At 46.5% G+C, this 21,953-nt stretch overlaps 1 protein-coding gene across 7 annotated transcripts in view; it reads right to left on the reverse strand.

Moving 5' to 3' along the window:
• The window catches only part of arhgap24 (Rho GTPase activating protein 24), a 1,044,996-nt gene that overhangs the window by 20,084 nt on the left and 1,002,959 nt on the right, over nt 1–21,953 (reverse strand). For all 7 annotated transcript variants that reach the window (XM_038791764.1, XM_038791766.1, XM_038791765.1 and 4 more), the window contains 3 exons: nt 17,491–17,623; nt 15,266–15,339; nt 12,238–12,359 (listed from right to left, as the gene is read on the reverse strand). In XM_038791764.1, coding sequence (XP_038647692.1) covers nt 12,238–12,359; nt 15,266–15,339; nt 17,491–17,623 — 329 coding nt within the window. The remainder of the gene's footprint in view (nt 1–12,237; nt 12,360–15,265; nt 15,340–17,490; nt 17,624–21,953) is intronic.

The raw sequence follows: 21,953 nt of genomic DNA on the forward strand, positions 1-21,953 counted from the left end.
CCTTTCGGTCATGGGGTCAGTGAAGGCTGGGGGATTGTTTAGTCCTCCTCCCCACTTCCCTGCACTTATCAGAGCGCAATGGCACCTAGTTTTCCACAGGCCAGCAGCTTCTGCCCAGCTCTGTTCCAGCTATTTCTCGGCCGCAAGTGGACTGGAGACCCATTCACAAGGTTTGGACTTTAAAGTAACACACCCTTGATTTTTCAGCAGTGAGTAAGCATCCAACTCACTTCAACCCTAAAGACCTGCCCGGGGTTCAAATTGGGGCCATTAAATGTGTTTTCTACTTCGTTATCCAGATACACATTCTAAAATATACTAACACAATCGTAATAAATCAACAATCTAATTAAAAACAAAATTTCCTCATTAGCCCTTTCCACAGGACACATTGTAGCTGTGCGGAGGGACACTGAGCTGTTCTGGGGTCTCTGCAAGGGACACGGAAGGCGGTTGAAGCTGGGTTACTGAATAATTTTAAGGCAGAGGTAGATGGATTCTTGTTAGGCAAGAGAATCAAATCGGGGTAGATGGCAACGTGAACTCGAAACACAAGCAGTTCACCCATGATCTTATTGAATGGTTGATCTGATTGGTGGGGGCATGTGGTAAACCACTGTAGTATATTATCTGTATTGTGGTAAACTGCTACTGTATTACATGTAATGTGGTAAACCACTGTCTGATGGCTCCGCCTCCCCTCGGGCTCGGTATAAAGGTGGCTGATCTCCGCCTCTGCCCCAGTTCGGGATCAGTGACCAGGAGGCTTTCTATTTAGCTTATTAAAGCCTCAGTTACATTCACTACTCGTATTGTGTTCATTAATGGCACATCAATTTAATAAGCTAAACTTCTAAGATGAATTCATCACTCACGCCTGATCGCCTGGAGCTGGACCCACAGGCAGCTGACACCACTGCAACATTCGAGCACTGGCTAAGCTGCTTCGATGCTTACCTCGGATCCTCCACCGAAGACGTCACCAACCTCCAAAAGCAGCAAATACTCAACGCACGGGTGAGCCCGTAAGTTTTTCTTCTCATCAGGGCGCCCCCTCGTATACGGAGGCGATAATGCTGCTGAAGGGACAATATGTAAAGTCTGTAAACAAGGTGTATGCTAGGCACCTTCTTGCCACGAGGCGACAACGCCCTGGAGAATCACAAGCCGAATTCCTGTGTGCCTTGCGGGTTATTGGCCAGAACTGTGCTTGCCAGGTGGTATCGGCTACCCAACACACAGAGCTGTTGATCAGGGATGCCTATGTCGCAGGCATTAAATCAAACTACATCCGCCAGCGATTGCTAGAAGGGGGTACACTAGGCCTCCCAGAGACGGTGTAGCTCTCAAACCCGCTGAAGGTGGCTTTCCAGAACATGGAGGCCTCCACCTCCGACCACGTGGCACCCTCGTGGACGTCGTGGGCGCCGCCATCATTCGACTCAAGTGCGGAGCAAGCCTGTGCCGCACAGCAGCCTGCCAACGCCGGAAGCCCAAAGTGCTACTTTTGCGGCTAGGGTAAGCATCCCAGACAACGCTGCTCTGCACGGAACACAACTTGCAACGGGTGTGGGAGGAAGGGCCATTTTGCGACTGCCTTTTCGACTCCGGGAGCACAGACAGCTTCATTCACCCGGATACAGTAAGGCGCTGCTCCCTCCCAATTTTACCCGCGACGCAGAAAATCTCCCTGGCTTCCGGATCACATTCAGTAGAAATCCGGGGGTGCTGTGTCGCGACCCTTACTGTACAAGGCATAGAGTACACTAACATTAAGCTCTACGTCCTTCCCCATCTCTGCGCTGCCCTATTACTGGGGCTCAACTTCCAGTGCCACCTCCAAAGCCTTACCTTCAAATTCAGTGGACCCCTGCCCCCCCTCACCGTCTGTAGCCTCGCAACCCTTAAGGTCACCACACCCTCGCTCTTTGCTAACCTCACCCTGGACTGTAAACCCGTCGCTACTGGGAGCGGACGATACAGTGCCCGGGACAGGGCCTTTATCAGGTCGGAGGTCCAGCGACTCACACGAGAGGGGATCATTGAGGCTAGTACCAGCCCCTGGAGATCCGAAGGGGTGGTCGTCAAGACTGGGGAGAAGCACCATCATCGACGACAGTCCGACCATTAACCGGTACATGCAGTTCGATGCATACCCCCTCCCCTGCATATCTGACATGGTCAACCAGATTGCGCAGTGTTGAGTCTTTTCCACAGTTTTTTTTTTTTAAATTTAGTGTACCCAATCATTTTTCCAATTAAGGGGCAATTTAGAGTGGCCAATCCACCTAGCTTGCACCTTTTTGGGTTGTGGGGGCGAAACCCACGCAAACACGGGGTTTGCAAACTCCACACGGACAGTGACCCAGAGCCGGGATCGAACCTGGGACCTCGGCGCCGTGAGGCAGCAGTGCTACTCACTGCGCCACCGTGCTGCCCTGTCTTTTCCACAGTTGGCTTAAAGTCCGCGTACCACCAGCCCCCTATCCGCCCGGAGGACCGCCAATACACTGCCTTTGAGGCAGCTGGCCATCTCGACCACTTCCTCAGGGTCCCCTTCGGCGTCACCTATGGGATCTCGATCTTCCAACGAGAAATGGACCGAATGATTGACCAGTACGGGCTGCGGGTCACGTTCCTGTACTTAGATAATGTCACCATCTGAGGCCATGACCAGCAGGTCCATGACAAAAACCTCCGGCGCTTCCTCCACACCGCTAAACTCCTGAACCTCACCTATAATAAGGAGAAATGAGTTTTCCGCACAACCCGCCTAGCAATCCTTAGCTACGTTGTGGAAAACGGAGTCCTAGGGCCCGAGCCCAACCGCATGCGCCCCTCCTGGAACTCCAGCTCCCCCACTGCCCTAAGGCCCTGAAGAGATGTCTGGGGTTCTTTTCTTACTACTAGGCCCAGTGGGTCCCCAATTATGCGGACAAGGCATTGTTAAATCCATCATTTTCCCTCTGACGGCTGAAGCCCGCCTGGCCTTCAACCGCATCAAGGCAGATATTGCCAAAGCCGCGATGCACGCTGTGGACGAGTCCTTTCCGTTCAAGGTGGAGAGCGATGTGTCGGACTTTGCACTTGATGCTACCCTCAACCAGACGGGCAGGCCCGTGGCTTTCTTCTCCCGTACCCACCATGCCTCCGAAATTCGACACTCCTCCGTCGAAAAGGAATCCCAAGTCATTGTAGAAGCTGTGCGACATTGGAGGCATTACCTGGCCGGCAGGCGATTCACTCTCCTCACTGACCAACGGTCGATTGCCTTCATGTTTAACAATACACAGAGGGGCAAAATAAAGAACGACAAGATTGAGGTGGAGGATCGAGCTCTCCACCTACAACTAAGAGATCTTTAATCAACCGTGGAAGCTCAATGAGCCCCCAGATGCCCTATCCCGCGGTACATGTGCCAGCGCACAAGTAGACCGACACTGGGCCCTCCACAATGACCTCTATCACACGGGGGACACCAGTTTTTTTCACTTCATCAAGGCTCGCAACCTGCCTTACTCCATCGAGGAGGTCAGGACTGTGACCAGGGACTGCCAGGTCTGCGCGGAGTGCAAACTGCACTTCTATCAGCCAGACAGAGTGCACCTGGTAAAGGCCTCTCGCCCCTTTGAGCCCCTCAGCATCGACTTCAAAGGGCCCCTTGCCTCCACTGACCGTAACGTGTACTTCCTCAATATTGTTGACGAATACTCAAGATTCCTCTTTGCCATCCCATGCACTGACATGACCTCTGCCATCGTCATCAAGGCCTTGCACAGTCTTTTCACCCTGTTCGGGTTCCCCACCTCCATCCATAGCGATCAGGGTTCCTCCTTCATGTCGCAGGTCTCGACATCGGTGCCCACACCACAGCCGGGACTGAGGCGATCACAGTGGAAGGTCAAGGCCCCTGACAGACTTGATCTTTAAGTCCACTTCACACCCGCTGGACTCTTTTTTTAAACAGGGGGTGAATGTGATAAACCACTGTTGTATATTATATGTATATTGTGGTAAACTGCTAACGTATTACATGTAATGTGGTAAACCACTGCCTGCTGACTCTGCCTCCCCTCGGGCTCAGTATAAAGGTGGCTGGTCTCCGCCTCTGCCCCAGTTCGGGAGGCTTTCTATTTGGCTTATTAAAGCTACAGTTACGTTCACTACTCGTCTTGTGTTCATTGATGGCACATCAGGGCACTTGTATAGCTACCCAAGAGATGGAAGTGGATTTAACCTTTCTAACTTTTCCTTGGTAACCATTTTGCTAAGAGAGTCGGAGCCTTCTGAACTTTCCGAATTAAATCAGAGTATCGGAGAATTCCAGGATAATTGCCCATTGGATGTTTGCAATTACCGTGCAGTCCTGGTGTGGAGACCTCTTCTGCGGTAACTCCAGGGCACGACCGACCAGGGAACGGACGTTCTGGGCCAAAACCTCTGACAGTATAGTACTCCCTCAGTACTGCACTGGTCTGCTAGCTCTGGACTTTGTGTTTAAGTCCTGGCGTGGGACTTGAACCTGAAACCATATGATTACAGAGGCGAGCATGCTCCCAATTGAGTCACGTTGATGCTGTTTCATTTCCCGCACTAGTGGTACACAAGGCGGACATTACTTGTTTCCATAGATAGTTTTTCTTGGAACAGGTTGCTCACCTGTCACCAAAGGCCAAAAACTTGAGGGGTGCCATCTGCATCAAGCATGGCTGACCAGGAGTCTCTCCTGCTCTTCCCACCTGCCATTGGCGCATTGAAAGGATGTTGCAGGTTGATACTCAACCCCATTGGCTATGTTATGAATACATCTACTTTTTAAAAATAAATTTAGAGAACCCAGTTATATTTTTTTCCGATTAAGGGGCAATTTAACGTGGCCAATCCACCTAACCAGCACAGCTTTGGGTTGTGGGTGTGAGACTCACGCAGACATGGGGAGAATGTGCAAACTCCATACGGTCAGTGACCCAGGGCTGGGATTCGAACCCGGTTCCTCAGCACGGTAGTCCCAATGCTAACCACTGTGCCAAATGCCGCCCTTGAATACATCTACTTGACCATCAAGTTCTGAGTTGGGACTCCCAGAACGTCTGGTTCAGAAGCAGGAATGCTACCCACTTCGCTGCAAGACCTTCTCACTGGGGCTGTTTAGCTCACTGGGCTAAATCGCTGGCTTTGAAAGCAGACCAAGGCAGGCCAGCAGCACGGTTCGATTCCCGTAATAGTCTCCCCGAACAGGCGCTGGAATGTGGCGACTAGGGGCTTTTCACAGTAACTTCATTTGAAGCCTACTCGTGACAATAAGCGATTTTCATTTTCACTGAGTTATGCTGACATTTAACTATAAAAGGCGTTTATGATGGTTTACAAAGCTAAGTCCTCCATTCTGACGTAGAAATTTAGAAATTCAGTTCACTGTAAGGCACCATTTTTGGTACCTTAAGACAAAGCTTAACTTTTGTATTTCGCATCAACTTGGGTAGCGGTGGGTGGGGAATCTGTTCCGCCCACTCAATAGAGGCAGCAGGGATGGGGCCTCAAGACATTTTCATGGCCAGGCCGAATTTAAATGCAGTTAGCAATCTGCCTGCACTCATGGTGCTGCACCTAAAGACAGCTTGCACTTTCTTGAGGGGAGCAGCATTCGCAGTGGTGGATAACACACAGCCATTTAGCCACTTCTAGCCTGAGACTTAGTCAGAACTCCCTGCTTCTCTGATGCCGCAGTGGAGGTGACCAGAGAACAAGTCAGCAGCAGAAAGCAGGTCATCTCTATGGCCCTTGGGTAAAGGTCAGAAAGTCAGAGAGTAATTTACGGCTCAGAAGGAGGTTCTTCCGCCCGTCAAGGCCATGCTGGCTCTTTTCGGAGCAATCGCCAGCTTGATCCCTGTAGCTCTGCAAGTTAATTCCCTTCTTGTGCCCATCCAATTTCCTTTTAAAATCATTGCCTGTTTCCACAGCCTTCATCCTGATTGGCAATGTGTTCAGGTCATTACCACTGCTGCATATAATTGTTCTTCCTCCCATTCTCCCGCAACTTCAATCTTCAATCTCTGTCTCCAGTCCTTCTACCATCAGCTAATGGGAAGGGTTTTGCTTGTCCACCCAAAGTCAGAAGCATTGGCCACAGAATATAGCTGCAATGCAAGACAACATAGAATCATAGCATGGTTACAGCACAGAAGGAGGCTCTTTAGCGCCAGGGTCTCGGGTTCGGTTGCCACTTAGGTCACGGTCTGCACGTTCTCTGCGTGCCTGCGTGGGTTTCCTCCGGGTGCTCCAGTTTCCTCCCACAAGTCCCGAAAGACATGCTGGTTAGATGAATTGGACATTCTGAATTCTCTCTTAGTGTACCCGAACAGGCCCCGGAGTGTGGTGACTAGGGTATTTTCACAGTAACTTCATTGCAGTGTTAATGTAAGCCTACTTGAACACTAATAAAAATTATTACGTCTGTGCTTGTTCTCTAAAGCAAGCATTTTCAAAGTGGGGGTTGCGACCCACGGGTGGGTTGGGGGAGGGTGTCGAGAGGGTCGCGGCAAATTTGTGCGCAACAGCCACAGCAGCCAACTTTTAACAATTCCGGCTGTGAGCGGCTTTGAAAATGACGGCTGCGATCATATAAAAAATGCGGGTGCACCAGGCATGCGTGCCCGTTCATTGCTGCGCATGCACAGATGCACGAGAGAAGCACCGCTTCCTCTTGATGTCAGTGCACTGACGCAGGAGAAGATTTTTTTAAAAATTCATTGTAATCCTCCTGCCTGAAGAGAGGCAGAGAGCAGGTCACGCACCCCAAACGCTGACGTCACTGCTTTGGGCGCGGTTGTGAATCCTCCATTTTGTCAGCAACAAACAAGTAAATGAGGACCAAGCAGGCTCACCTCTTGCATTAAAGGTAAGAGAAAATGGTGGGTCGCGAATGTTGGCCAGCATGTGTTGTGAAAGTCAATCGCGAAGGTCGGCCGGCGTGCGTCATGAAGGTCTGCTGGCGTGGGTCGTGAAGGTCAGCCGGCGCAAGTCGCAAAGGTCTGCTGGTGTGGGTCACGGAGCTGTCCGTCGCGGAGCCATCCGTCATGGTGTTCCCGATCGCGCAAATTCGTGTGCAACAGCCACAGCAGCCGCTTTCAACAATGCCGGCTGCGTGCGGCTTTGAAAATGACCGCCGCGACTATATAAAAAAATGTGGGAGCACTGCGCACGCGTGTACGCTCATCGGTGCGCATGCGCAAAAGCACAAGAGAAGCACCACTTCCTCCTGCCGTCAGCGCCCTGATGCACAAGATGATTTTTTAAAGAAAATAATTTTAATCTTCCTGCTGGAAGCGAAGCAGAGAGCTGGTCACGCACCCCAAATGCTGACGTCACATTCTTTGGGTGTGATTGCGAATCCTCCATTTTGTCAGTAGCAAACAAGTAAATGAGGACCAAGCAGGCTCACCTCGCGCATTAAAGGTAAGAGAAAATGGCGGGTCGCAAATGTCAGCCGGCATGGGTCGTGTAGGCTGCCCGCATGGGTCCCGAAGGCTGGCTGGTTGATAAAAATGGGTCCCCTGGAAAAGAAGTTTGAGAAACACTGCTCGAAAGGAGCAATTCACCATAGGCCACTCCAAAGCCTTTTGTCTGTCGCCCCGCACATTTTTCCTTTTCAGATAATGATCCAATTCCCTTTTCAATACCTCAATTGAACCTGTGTCTACCACACTCCCAGATAGCGCATTCTAGATTCTAACCACTCGCTGCATGAAGACATTTTTCCTCATTTTGCCATTACTTCTTTTGACACTGTTTCTAAAGCCTAGAATACTATAAGCTTTATTAACCTCTCTCTCAATCTGTCGTGTCACCTTCAATATTATATGCACATTTACACCAGGTCTCTCTGTTCCTGCATCACCTTTAGAATTGTATCCTTCACTTTATATTCTCTCTCTGCATTCTTCACATCAAGGTGAATCACTTCACATTTCTCTGCATTAATTTCTATCTGCCACTTGTCCACCCATTCCACCAACCTGTACATTTAAAAAAAAATTCTTCTCTATCCCCTTCATGGTTCACAATGAGCTGGATTTTCCACAGCCCTGCTCCGAAATCGCATTCGGCGCGAGAGCGGAGAATCCAATTTCACGCCGAAATCGGGATCGCCGCCAGTCCGGCGTTTCTCTGGGACCCAAGAATCGGCGTGATCGCGGAGTACTCCGCTCGGCTGGGGGGCCATTGCCAGAGGCCAGCCCAGCGATCCTCCGCTCCCGACCGGCCAAGTTCCCGATGGCGTGGAACTAATGTGCTATTGCCGGTTGGGATCCTCGCGTGGCGGCTGCGGACCGGGAGTGACCTTATTGGCAGCCGGGGGACAGATCAGCTCGATCAGATCTGTTGGCGTGCGGCCGATTGGGAGGCACTAATTTCTGTGTCTGCCTCTGCGGCCTGGCTCCGCCATGACGCTCAGTGCGGCCGCTGGAGGTCGCCACCGTGCACATGCGTGGACTCAAAACCGGAAGTGCAGGGGACCCGTATCCACAGCTAAAGCTGTGTGAATCACTCTGGGTCCCTGCTGTCCCCTGCAGGTCGTTGAATCAGCTCCACTATTTCCCAGGAATCTTCAGAGTAAAACGGCAGCGTTTTTATGCCGGCGTGGGGACATTAGTCCCATTTTGGGAGAATCCAGCCCAATACTTTCAAGTTTCATACCATGTGCAAATTTGGCAATTGTGCCCAATACACCAATCATTCACCACTATTCATTTCCCCCCTGTCATTCAGTCAATTCCATAGCTATGTTGCTACTGTCCCTTTATTTTGTGAGCTCTAACTTTACTCACAAGTCTGTTGTGCGGCACATAACCAGATGCCTTTTAGAAGTCCAGATACATCACATTCAGGGCTGGTTTAGCTCACTGAGCTAAATCGCTGGCTTTTAAAGCAGACCAAGACAGGCCAGCAGCACGGTTCGATTCCCGTACCAGCCTCCCCGGACAGGCGCTGGAATGTGGTGACTAGGGGCTTTTCACAGCAACTTCATTGAAGCCTACTCGTGACAATAAGCGATTTTCATTTTCATTAACCTCCTCATTGGCCCTGTCTGTTACCTCATCAAAAAAGGAAGTTAGTTAAACACAATTTACCCTTAATAAAACCATACTGGCTTTCATTCATTAACCAGTATTTGCCCAAGTGACTTCTGAATTATCGTTTTCTAAGTTTAAGGTTAAACTCTGGCTTGCTGTTGCTGGGCTCATCTTTACACTCTTTATCAAACAAGGATGTATCATGTCCAATTCTCCAGTCACCTGGCACCATCTCTAAATCTAAGGAAGATTATAAAATTTTCACCGGTCTCCACAATTTTACTTCCTTCAGCATCCTTGGATATATGTGGGCAGCACGGTAGCATAATGTTTACCACAGTTGCTTCACAGCTCCAGGGTCCAGGTTCGATTCCCAGCAGGGTCACTGTCTGTGCGGAGTTTGCACGTTTTCCCCGTGTCTGCGTGGGTTTCTCCGGGTGCTCCGGTTTCCTCCCACAGTCAAAAGATGTGCGGGTTAGGTGGATTGGCCATGATAAATTGCCTTAGTGTCCAAAAAATGTTAAGTGGGGGTTACTGGGTTACGGTAGATAAGTGGGCTTCAGCAGGGTGCTCTTTGTAAGGGCCAGTGCAGACCCGATGAGCCGAATGGCCTCCTTCTGCACTGTAAATTCTATTCTATGAGATATCTTATCTAGTCCTGATGCCTTATCGATTTTAAGCACAGACAGCCTATCTAATACCTCATCATTAATTTTGAACCCTTTTGAGTGTCCTTCACCATGGCTGGGCAGCATCTTCTTCCTTGGTAAAGCCAGGTGCAAAGTATTAATTTAATACCTCAGTCATGCCCCCTGAGTCCATATGTTAATCTCCTGTTTGGTCATTAATCAACCCCACTTCTCCTGTTACCAAGTTTTTACCATTTAGAAGACTTTTGGATTCCTTTTTATGTTAGCTGCCAGTCTCTTCACATACTCTCTCTTTGCTTCTCTGATTTCCTTTTCAATTCCCCTCTCATCCTTTTATATTCAGCCTGGTTCTCAATTGTATTATCTATCTGATCTCCTTCGGAAGCATACTTTTTCTGTTTCCTCTTAATCTCTATTTCTTTCATTGTTTTGGGGTCCCAGGATTTGTTGACCCCACCTTTTCCCTTCATAGGAACATACCGTGACTGTATTTGAGCTATAGCTTTCTTAAAGGCAGCTCATTCCTCAGCTGCAGTTTTGCCTGCTAATCTTTGATTCCAGTTTATCTGGACCAGATCCATTCTTATCCTACTGAAGTTGGCTTTCCCCCAGTTTATTATTCTGACTGGATTGTTCGTTCTATACAGTCAACCTAAACGTTATAATGCAATGATCGGTGTTCATCCCCTAAATGTTCACCTACTGACACTTGGGGCTGGATTCTCCGGGGCCTCCCAGCCAAGTGTTGCTCGGTGGTGGGACCGTTTGCTGGAGGTGGGATTTTCCACTCCCACCACTGTTAATGGGAATTCCTAATGAACTCATTCCATGCTGCAGGGAAACACATGAGTGGAGGTGTGCTGCCGACGGGACCAGAGAATCGTGCTGCCAACGAATGGACGGAAAATTCCGGACTTGATCCACTTGGCCCAACTCATTCCCAAGAACCAGGTCCAACATTGCCTCCTTTCTCATTGGACACAAAATGTACTTCTGCAGAACATTTTCCTGAACACACTCTGGGAACACTTGTTCCACTCTACTATGTCCGACTACATTCAGTTAATTAAATTCCCCATTGTTACTACTCTATCATTCTTGCACCCCTCTATAATTTCCTTCCATATTTGTTCCTCTGCATGTTTCCCACTTATTTGTGGCCAATAGACCACGCCAAGCAATGTACTTGCAGCTTTTACATTCCTAAGCTCTCACCAAATAGATATTGTCCCTGACCCCTCTGGGATATCCTCTCTCTCCAGAACTGCAATGTTCTTAATCAACACGGCCACCCTCTTCTTTTCCTTCCTTTATTTCTTGAATACTTTCCGGCACCCCCATGGCATGCTTTCTGGTGGTGGAGGCGGTTCACCATTGGCCGGCAGTGGGATCTCACGGTCCCGCCGATGTCTGTGGCATTTTGCGTGGCTCGCCCCTCCTGCTCCCGGGACACCCACTGCATGGGGGGTGGGTCACCATTGGCAGGACCAGAAGATCATGTGGTGGGAAGGGGGAAGAGCCAGACAACAAAACTCGTCTGAAAGTATGGGTGGGATTCTCTGATCCTGAGGCTAAGTGTTGGCTCGTCGTAAACGCCGTTGCGTTTCTCGACGGCATCAATATGGCCTCAGGAGCAGCAATTCTGACCCCTACAGCACGGCACAGGAGCAACCCACGCTACTCCAGCTGCTGATCCCCGGCATCAGATGAGCGCCACGGGTCTGCGCATGCGTAGTGGGGTCGGCGGGTCTGCGCATGCGCAGTGGGGCCGGCACCAATGCGCGCATGCGCAATGGCCCCCTCCTCTGCGCTGACCCCGACGCAACATGGCGTACGACTACAGGGGCCGGCGCAGAATAAAAGAGGCCCCCAGACCGAGAAGCCGGCCCGCCGATCGGGTTGGACCCCCCCACCCCCCACCAGGCCGCCCCCAAATGCAGCCACGCCGAGGTCCCGCCGGGTAAGAGCAGATGTGGACAGCACCGGCGGGACTTGGCTTTTTTAGCGTGGCCTCTCGGTCCATCCTGGGCAGTGAATCGCCGGGGGGGGGGGGGGGGGGGGGGGGGGGGGGGGCGAAGTGGTCCCTGACCGCGTCGGTGCCAATGGTGCCAATGAGAATCCTGCCCTATAAGTCTGAATGTCTCAGTCCAGGACACTACATAATTCTGTCACTCCACTGTTTGTAACCCTCGAAGGGAAATTTCCTGTGGTCTGTTAAGGTTTGTTTACCTTTGCCTGTACACACAACTCTTTTGGGCAAGGGGAGATGTAGAACAATTGTCTAAATATGAATGTCCTTCCCTCTCATTCCTCCTCAGGTCCTTCTCCAGAACAACATACAATGATTGGCCTAGCTGATTAACCATGATTAACAATGGTCAGAATCATGTTCAGCCTTATTACAATAGGGTTGGCAATCACCCAAAGGTGAAAAATAAGAAGAAAATTTAAAATACATGTAGATGAAGTCACTGGTAAAACAAAGACAAATCTGAAGCTTAGGTTTCAAAAGTTACCTTCCATAATAGTCACAGGATTTTCAACCTTTGGACGCAGTATGTTTGGACCAAACACCGTTCCCAGATTCTGAACGCTCATTTTGTTTACATCTGAATAAGACTGGACTTCATCCAGGAACCTGTGAAAGATTAATTAATCCATCAGAGTTTTTGTGGAGTTCTGAATCAGTGTTAACTACTGCCTGTCGCATGCATTATTCCTCTGACACATGAAAAGTGCCATATGTGTAAATGACATAGCACTGGTTTGTATTCTCCACTGACATGAGGTATACAATCTACACTGTCAAAGACATGGGATCAGTTTCATTCTCAGAACTAAACATTGCCTTTGGCCTAAATTGAAAAGACACTGTCCATTATCAGTGTTTTCATTACTGAGTATCGTTTTGGGGTTAGCTTTGCTGCTTGTTACAGCAGAACTTCAGCAGAAACCTCAGAGAAATTGTCTAAACAATACTGACGCATTTCTCTGGGTTTCCGTCAATATTCCGCCAAAGTGGGAGAATTTCAATTGTCAATCAGCTCCTTGTCATTTTCCCAGAATACTGTTTTATTGAACAGTATTGATAGTATATGACATTCTGTGAAATTTCTAATGCTGGGCGGGTCGCCTCATGCCGCCGAACACATGGCAGGTTGCTCCATAATCCGCGCCCATAGTCCTTATGATACCAGATAACCAAACCAGTGGTCAAGGGGATCTACATCCTTGAAAGAGGTTGCTATGGAGATAGTGGATTCATTGAAAATCATCTTCCAAAATGTTATAGATTCTGGAATGGCTTTTGCAGTTTGGAAAGTAGAAAATGTCACTCCATTATTTAAGGAAGGGAAAGAGAAAGTAAGGAACTACAGACCTGTTGGCTGTACATCAGTAGTAGTGAAAATGCTTGAATCTATTAGAAAGGATGTTATTAATGGGCACTTGGATAATAAGGATCTGATTGGGCATAGTCAACATCGATTTATGAATGGGAAATCATGTTTGGCCAACATCTTTGAATTCTTTGAGGATATCACTAACATAATTGATACAGGTGAGTTGGTGGAGACGGTATACTTGGATTTTCAGAATGCTTTTGATAAAGTCCCCCACGGATGGTTGGTTAGCAAAATTAAAGCACATGGAATAGGTGGTAATATACTGGCATGGCTCAAGGATTGGTTAACATGTAGAAAACAGAGAGTAGGGATAAACAGGTCATTCTCGCATTGGCAGGCTGTGACGAATGGGGTACCACAGGGATCAGTACTCAGAGCCCTAGCTGTTCACAATATATACATACATCAAAGATTTGGTTGTGGGGACCACATATAATATTTCCAAGTTCATGGATGACACAAAGCTAGGTTGGAATGTGTGGTGTGAAGCAACTTCAAGACAACTTGGAGAGACTTAGTGAGTGGGCAGAAATATGACAGATGGAATATAACGTGGAATAATGTGAGGTTATCCACTTTGGTAAAAGGAATAGATGCGCAGAGTATCAGACATTATTATATTGAATGACGGAGCTCAATGGGTTAAATAATCTACATCAATGTTCCTAATGTGAATACTATTATTCAAAGTTATGGAACTTAGCTTAATAAATCTGGGTGAGCACAGTAAGAAGTTTTACAACACCAGGTTGAAGTCCAACAGGTTTGTTTCAAATGCTAGCTTTCGGAGCACTGCTCCTTCTTCACCTGAGGAAGGAGCAGTGCTCCGAAAGCTAGTGATTTGAAACAAACCTGTTGGACTTTAACCTGGTGTTGTAAGACTTCCTATGATGCTATTCAAGGAAGAGAACCTGCTACTTATTTCTGGCTTACTTCCAAAGGACTCCAGTCCTGCACTACTGAGGCTGGCTCTTAATCTTCTGAAGTGGTCCAATACATTATTTAGTTACAAAGATAATGGACTGGATTCACGGCAGTCCCGCGCTGAAATCGCGTTTGGCGCGGGGGAGGAGAATCCAATTTGGCGCCGAAATCGGGCCCAGTGCATTTCCAGCGATTCTCCAGGCCCCAAAAATCGGCATGTGCGCATAGTACTCCGCGTGGCTGGGGGGCCATTGCCAGAGGCTCGCCCAGCGATCCTCCACTCCCGACCAGCCGAGTTCCTGACGGCGTGGCCTGTCGGGATCTGCGGATGCACTGGTTGGGGGGGGGTTGTATCGGGCATCGGGGGTTGGGGGTCTTATGGGTGGCTGGGGAGAGATCAGGCCGGAAGGATCTTCGGGCGTGTGGCCGATCGGGGGGGCCTACATTTCAAAGTTGCCTCCGGGGTCCGAGTCCACCATGGCGCTCGGCGTGGCCACTGGAGGCCACCACCGTGCGCATGTGAGGACCCCAGACTGGAAGTGCAGGGGCCCGTATCCGCAGCTAAAGCTGCGTGAATCACTCTGGGTCCCTGCTAGCTCCCAGCAGGTAAGTGAATCGACTGTTCTTTTTTATTGGAAACTCGGGAGTGAAACATCAGTGTTTTTACGCCGGCGTGGGGACATAGCCCCATTTTGGGAGAATCCAGCCCTATTACTATGAGGTAGCAGTTAAAGTGAAACATCTGCCACCACCACCAGCTCCTTATTAAGTGAATTGGCAGCATGGACCAGATCCTGCAAATATGAAGAAAATTCTCCTGCGCTAATGGAACTGTACCTACTTTTCATGGTGCTCCTCTGTTACGTTCTATTGCGTGCTGTAATTGCATGCTGTAATGTATTGAATTTCAAGACAACCTTTGCATTCAGTCTGTGTGGCCTGTTGTGCCCTGTTCCTTGGGCTGGCAGATCATGCAGGCTACCTAATCTATTTAATCGTGTGAATTTGCTACCTCAGGTAGGCCTGGACCGATGTGTTAAAGAGATAAGCCGGCTTTGCGAAGTGACATGTCTCTTTCTGAGATGCTGAGTGGATTGGAGCTGATCCGAGCATCACATTACACCAGCAGACCACCGTGAGTTAACAGTCTGAATTCGGTACTGTGTCAAAAAAGATGGTCACCCAGCAGGCCTGCCATCCTTCCACCGGAGTTTACCTGCAGATGTACTTCAGCAAGTTAAAGTTGACTGGAGGCAGGGTCTTCATTTGTTTCACTAGTTCTTTCATTCCCTGAAAGAGATAAAACAGGCTATTAAAAACAAACATTCAGAGAGCCCCAACTGGAACTTGGTATCCAGCATTAAAATTATGCTTTCAAAACTTAGATAAGTGCACCTAATGTAGATGAGTTTTACAAACAAGGCAGCAATAGCCCTGCACATCAGTTCCTCTCATGGATTCCATTTAAACCCCTGTCATCGATGTCATGTCCCTTTTGTTTGATACATCAAAGCTTGACACATTTTTGTATATTTGGAGCACAGTGAATGAGTCAGAGTCAGACTATTAGAAACAAGATTGAGAAGCAAGATACAGATCCAAGGCGCAGAGTTTCAGCGTCTTTGGAATTTTTGCTGGAGAACTTTCCCTCAGGACATTAAATGGGTGGATTAGGGTCCCTTACAGATTAGTTTGCAGATCGTTTGTGGAAACAACAATCTCCATGAATCAAATGGTAGTTTCTTATTCTGTAGTCTCTCATTTTATTATTACAATGGCATCAGGATCTAAGGGGCGAGGGACATTTAGCTATATTCAGATGGAAATGAAACTTATTGTTAAAGTTTAATTGAGCACTTTCTGATGTCTAATAATTCACTCTGTTGTGAAAGTACTTGAAATGAAATACATTTGAAATCTATTTTTTAATTCATCCATGGGACATGGGCATTGAAGGCAAGGCCTGCATTATGTGATATTGGATGTATGCGAAGGTTTTCAAATATTTCTGTCATATTGGGCCTTTTAAAGAATAAGCATGCCAGATAGCATTACTGGCTTACTTTTATGATCCAGGCCTGAAACCCAGAAGCACTACTTCTCAGTAGCACCACTGAGGAAAGTTTGGTGCTGTAAATAGCGGGGTTATGTTTACATGGCTTTATGGATGAAACTATCGATCGCATTTATATATGCTCATGCATGCGGAAAATATTGTAATAATGGTTAACAAATGGAAAATTATGGAAGTTCACAGTTTGACAATCAATGCTATTCATTAGAACCTTTTTACTGAGGATGGACCATTCCTGAACACTTTACACTTTCGCTTTCAGATGATTGACCAAAAGCATTCTCTGTGATATTTAACATTTATAGCACATGCAGCATTTTAATATCTCAGTTTTGTCCAGAGGGATCACTGGCCAGCCAGAGTGTGGCAATGGCAACAGCGTTTTAGCCACATGCACAATTTCCATGGAGATTTTCATTGATATAATGCAGGAATATGTACCTAATATGTATGTATTCACTTAGTTGTACGAGCTGAAGTTATTCATGAAGGCTCCGCCTCCTCACCTCTGCCCCTCGTCTGAGGTGTGGTGACCCTCAAGTTAAGTCATCACCAGTCAGCTCTCCCTCTCAAAGGGGAAAGTAGACTATGGTCACCTGGAACTATGGCCACTTTACATTATTCGCCCAGCAAGTATTTCAGTTCAAAACCTTGCAGTATTTCTCTTTCATGAACATCTGACATTCTGCCGTATATTTGATGCAGATTAACTTCCTGCAACTTCCAGGTTTCTTGTCCAGCAGTCGTGAGCAATACTTTACTTCCTTGTGGTAATTCTAAAATGCCTGCTCCTGCTTTCCATCCAGAATGTATTTGGATCCTGCTTGCCCTTTCCTAACAAGTGTCCTGTTGGAAGTGGTTGTTATGGATTGATTTTGCTTTCTCCAACTGGCATGAAGTGGTTATTCCGATTGGTTGGACTGGCCACATATCATCTCTCCTCTCCAACCAATGATTATATGTATTTCCATGGTGCTAAAGTTCAGCATTTATGACTGTTGTTTCAGCAGCTAACCATTAAGCAGGAACCAAGGAAAGAAACACTCTAGAACACATCTTGTATTTTGTTTCAAGATTTTAGCAGAAAAGTGCAGATTCACACACCATACAAATATGGGCATTAAGATCACTTGCCCAATGATTGTGTCGATCATCATTTTAAAAAAATTTTCTTAATCAAAAATTAAATTAGCTACACCTGAATTCCCAATTAACCACATGTTTCGAGTAACTAGTTTATTGGACAACATGGCTATCGAAGACATACAGTTATATAAGAGAGAGAGTTTGTACCTAAACGGCTATTAAATTACTTCATAATGTAAACGTTGGTCTCAAATGTTTTGCATTTGAGGTAAAATTCTTACACTCTCTTGTTCTTTGGTGAAGAGTTTGGCACATGAGAGGAACTCGTCATATTTGGCATAGGGGATGACGGGCTCTGGCAGCTCCCGCAGATACAGCTTGAGTAATGAGGCCACAGTGTGCACGTCTGTATTGCTGAAAACAAAGCAAACAAAAGAGGTCATTGCAAAAGCAATCCATAATACCAAATTGTACCACCTATAAAAGCGGTTAATATTTAATGTAAAGAACCCGGAATCCGGATCAGAATCGACAAATTTATTTGCAAGGGTGGCATGCTTTGGGTAAACAAACTGGGTAAGTGCAAGCATGGGTTGTCGCCAGGAAACTGCTGGTACATAACATAGAGAAGGACTTGCATTTATATAACACTTCTCACAGCTGCTAAAGATCTCAAAGTGCTTTTCAGCCAATGAAGTACTTTCTGAAGTGTAGTCTGTGTTGTAATATAGGAAACACAGCAGTTAATTTACGCTAAACGTCCAAACACGGCAAAGTGATAATGGCCTGATAATTTGTTTTTGTGATGTTATTTGAGGATTAAATATCGGGCAGAACACTCAGGATAACTCCATTGCTCTTCTTTGAAATAGTGGCAGGATTTACCGACCATCCCGCCACGTGTTTTATGGCGTGGGAGGCGGCCCACCTGCGTGATCTACCAGTCCTTCCATTGTCAATGGGCCGCCTTGCCGCCGGAGACCCCGTGCATGAGACCAGAATTTCCCACTGGTGTGAACAGCCTGTAAACCCCGCCCAGTGTCTTGGGGTGCTTTACAGCCACCCAAACAGTAAGGTGGGACTTTGGTTTAACATTTCATCTCGAAAGACGACACCTCCAACAGTGCAGCCCTCCTTCAGTATTGAATGGGAGTGTCAAACCTGACTGCCGTAGGCAAGCTCTGGAGTGGGGGGTTGAACCTTGAAACTCAAAGACGAGAGTACTACCAACTGAGTCACCTTTTGAAAATAAATTTAGAGTACCCAATTATTATTTTTCTTCCAATTAAGAGGCAATTTAGCATGGAAAATCCACCTAACCTGCACATCTTTGGGTTGTGGGGGTGAAACACAGCGAGCTACCAACTGGGTCATGATTGACACTCACAATATATGATAAAATGTCCATGAATGTATTGGGTGCGATTGTATGTGCTGGTGGTTGCTGAACTTCTCCACCTCCAGGGTATGCTCAGAAAATGATTCCCGGTTGTTATTTATACTCTGAAACAAGTCTCATGACTAGCCACTGTGCTGTCATTTACATAAAGTCACTCCTGTCACCTCCTGCATTGAATAGATTAAATCTATTGAATGAATGCCAACATAAAATAATTCAACCTATTTAAACGCAGCTGATACATATTGCGTCATTAGTAAAGAACAGTTGTTATAGAATCATAGGATCTTGCATTTGGCCCATCGAGTCTGCACCGACCCTCTGAAAGAGCACCCTACCTAGACCCACTCCCCTGCCCTATCCCTTAACCCCACCAAACGTGTACATCTTTGGACACAAAGGGGCAATTTAGCATGGCCAATCCACCTAACGTGCACATCTTTGGACTTTCAGAGGAAACCCACGCAGACACGGTGGAGAACATACAACCTCTACACAGGCAGTGACTCAAGGTCAGAATCGAACCCGGGTCCCTGGCGTTGCGAGGCAGCAGTGTTATTTTACAATTTCCAAGCATTTGGTGCGTACATAAATCTGAAGTCTGAATAATGGCCGTCTAGAACTAGTAGTATGTTCATTAATCCAGTAATTAGTTTATAGATTTGTCAATGCCCATCAACCTAGGCTCTTTGGAATTTTTGAACAGATTACCTGATGCAGATAATTAAATTGCACTTAAACGACATTCTGCCACTGCATCAGCTAATTAGATTATTAACAAGATAAACAATCAACAAAATGGATGATGCCATTAAATAATTCATGCAAACAGGGTCACTGACTGCTTAATTTAGTAGACTGAAATATTTTAAACAATTTACTTTGTTCTTCACGCTCACACACTGAAATCAAATGAAAGGCAAATAATTGAGTTAAACTGGTGTCAAAATGGCAAAGGTTCCTTTCAGAGGTATAATCAAAAGGGATGGAGTTGGATTCTCCTGCTCCAGAGTCATTCATACTACTATGCTATACAATGCTATAAGTCAAAACAAAAAGTTCATAATCAAATGGACAAACCTTTGTGCTGACTCCCGGTGTTATTGCAGTTCAGAGTTTGTACCCGCTAATCAATCTCTATTTATGGACAAATAATCCTAGATTATCTGACAAGGGGCCAAATTTTCCTGTTGGTTTGGGAAAACCCAAGCTGTGTACCTTTCCGCCTTTCGAAATGACCCACTTGTGACTTTGTCCGGGACTTTTGTCTGTTCATGCAGGGTTTGCAGTACATTCTGTAGCTGAGGTGGAGTGTGTTCGCAGTGTGTGTGTGGAAGCAGGCTGGTTAGAAGACTCACCTCGGTTTTCCAACACAGCAACCCAGCTTTCACCATAACTTAAATCTCATGCCTCACCCTCCCACCCCGAACCCATCCATCATGCCACCCCATTCCATCTCAGGTCACCCAGGCCACCCCCTCTGGTTTTGTATCCTACCCCATGTCACATCATATCCCTTCAGATTGTCCATGCCTCCTCAGCTCCCACGCCACCCCATTCTCCCTCATGTCCCCCATGCACTCTTCATAGCACACTCAGCCAGAATGCACTATGTGCAGTCCTCAGTTGCCTTGCATTACCAGTGGGAATTATTTTAAAATAATTGGGAAAAAAATAACCTTTATCGAATGAAAAGCTGAATTCAAACACACTGTCATTAATACTGGAAAAATTAAACCACTCCGCTGCAAAACAATTAATCCTTGAAGTGCCTATTAGGTTTGTAAACAAACAAGAAACCACATCAATGGCATATTCTGTTATTATAGTCTCTTCAATGCATTAATTGTGCCTGGATAAATAGATCTGCTGAGCTTTTGAGACACAGTCAAGCATTCATAAGGACTACAGATGTAATAAATATCACCTAAAGCTGACAGAAGATAATGGTGCCCCATTTGAATTTCAAAATATTGTACCTATCAACCATAGATAAGAACAGGTGCAGAGATTTTTTTCAACTTCCGAAAGCACAGTTTTTTAAATAGCCAGAGCACAACACAAGACATCAGGGACTGACAGGACTTTTGTTTAACATTTTTAATGCAGTGTGTCCCATTATTCAATGGAAAAAGTACTGTAATGCATGTCAGCACTTACACAAAAGTGGTGAATGTAGGGATCAACTTACCATTGCAGGGTGATTCTTATGATGAATCACTGCGTAGTATACATCTACATTACAACAGCATATTTAATATTGACATTTTGGTATCAAAACAATTTACACATATCTTTCAGAAAGTGCTTGGCTCCTCAGCAGGCTTCCTCCAGTGGCCACAAACTCTCCAAGGAGGTGCATCTTTTTCAGGCTTTCAGAAACTAATACCAAAACACGAAAAGTATATGCTGGAGGAAACACAATTTTCTTGTGTTCCTTCACAATGGAGACACCTGACCTCGGAAGAAGCGCACTGAGGGATGACAATCAGGCCTAAGATCTTTACACAAAGCCCTATTAGAAATTACAAAGTAATTTACACAGCATAAAGACTAGTGCTCTCAACTCTCTGTTAGCCAACAACCTCAGTTTGATTTGCTATGCTTACAAAAATCTTAAGATCATGGAATGTTTACAGCACAAAAGGAGGCCATTCAGCTTGTGCCATTTCTCTGCAAGAGCTACTCCGGCTAGACCAATCCCTCTGTCTGTTCTCTTCAGATGTTTATCCAATTGCCTTTGGAAAGCTTTGATTGAATTGACCTCCAACACGGTCTCAGGCAGTGCATTCCAGATCCTAATCTCTTGCTGTGTAAAATGTTTTTCCTCATATTGCCTCTGGTTCTTTTGCCAATCATCTTAAATTGGTGTCCTTTCATTCTTGGTCCTTTCGCCAATGGGGAATAATTTCTCCCTGTCTACTCTGTCCAGATTTCCCTGACTTGAAACACCTCTATTAATTCTACTCTCAACCTTCACTTTGCCTTGGTGGACACTCACAGCTTTACAAATCTATGCATATAACTGCAGTCACATATCTCTGGAACCATTCTTGTGAGTCTTTTCTATGCCCTTCACGTTATTCTGAAAGTGTGATGCCCATAATTTGGCACAATAATCCATTTGAGGCTGAAGCAGTGTTTTTCAAGGTTCACAATCACTTCCTTGCTCTCTGCCTCTACTTATAATGTCCAGTATCGCCTATGTTTTATCAACCATTTTCTCAATCTGCTCTTCGGTGATCTATACACATAATAACCCAGATCCTTCTGCACCTCATTAGAACTGTATTCTTTATTTTATATTGCCCTTTCTCATTCTTCATACCAAAATGGATTACTTCA

This window comes from Scyliorhinus canicula, chromosome 3 (genome assembly GCF_902713615.1).
Source record: "Scyliorhinus canicula chromosome 3, sScyCan1.1, whole genome shotgun sequence".
NCBI lineage: Eukaryota > Metazoa > Chordata > Chondrichthyes > Carcharhiniformes > Scyliorhinidae > Scyliorhinus > Scyliorhinus canicula.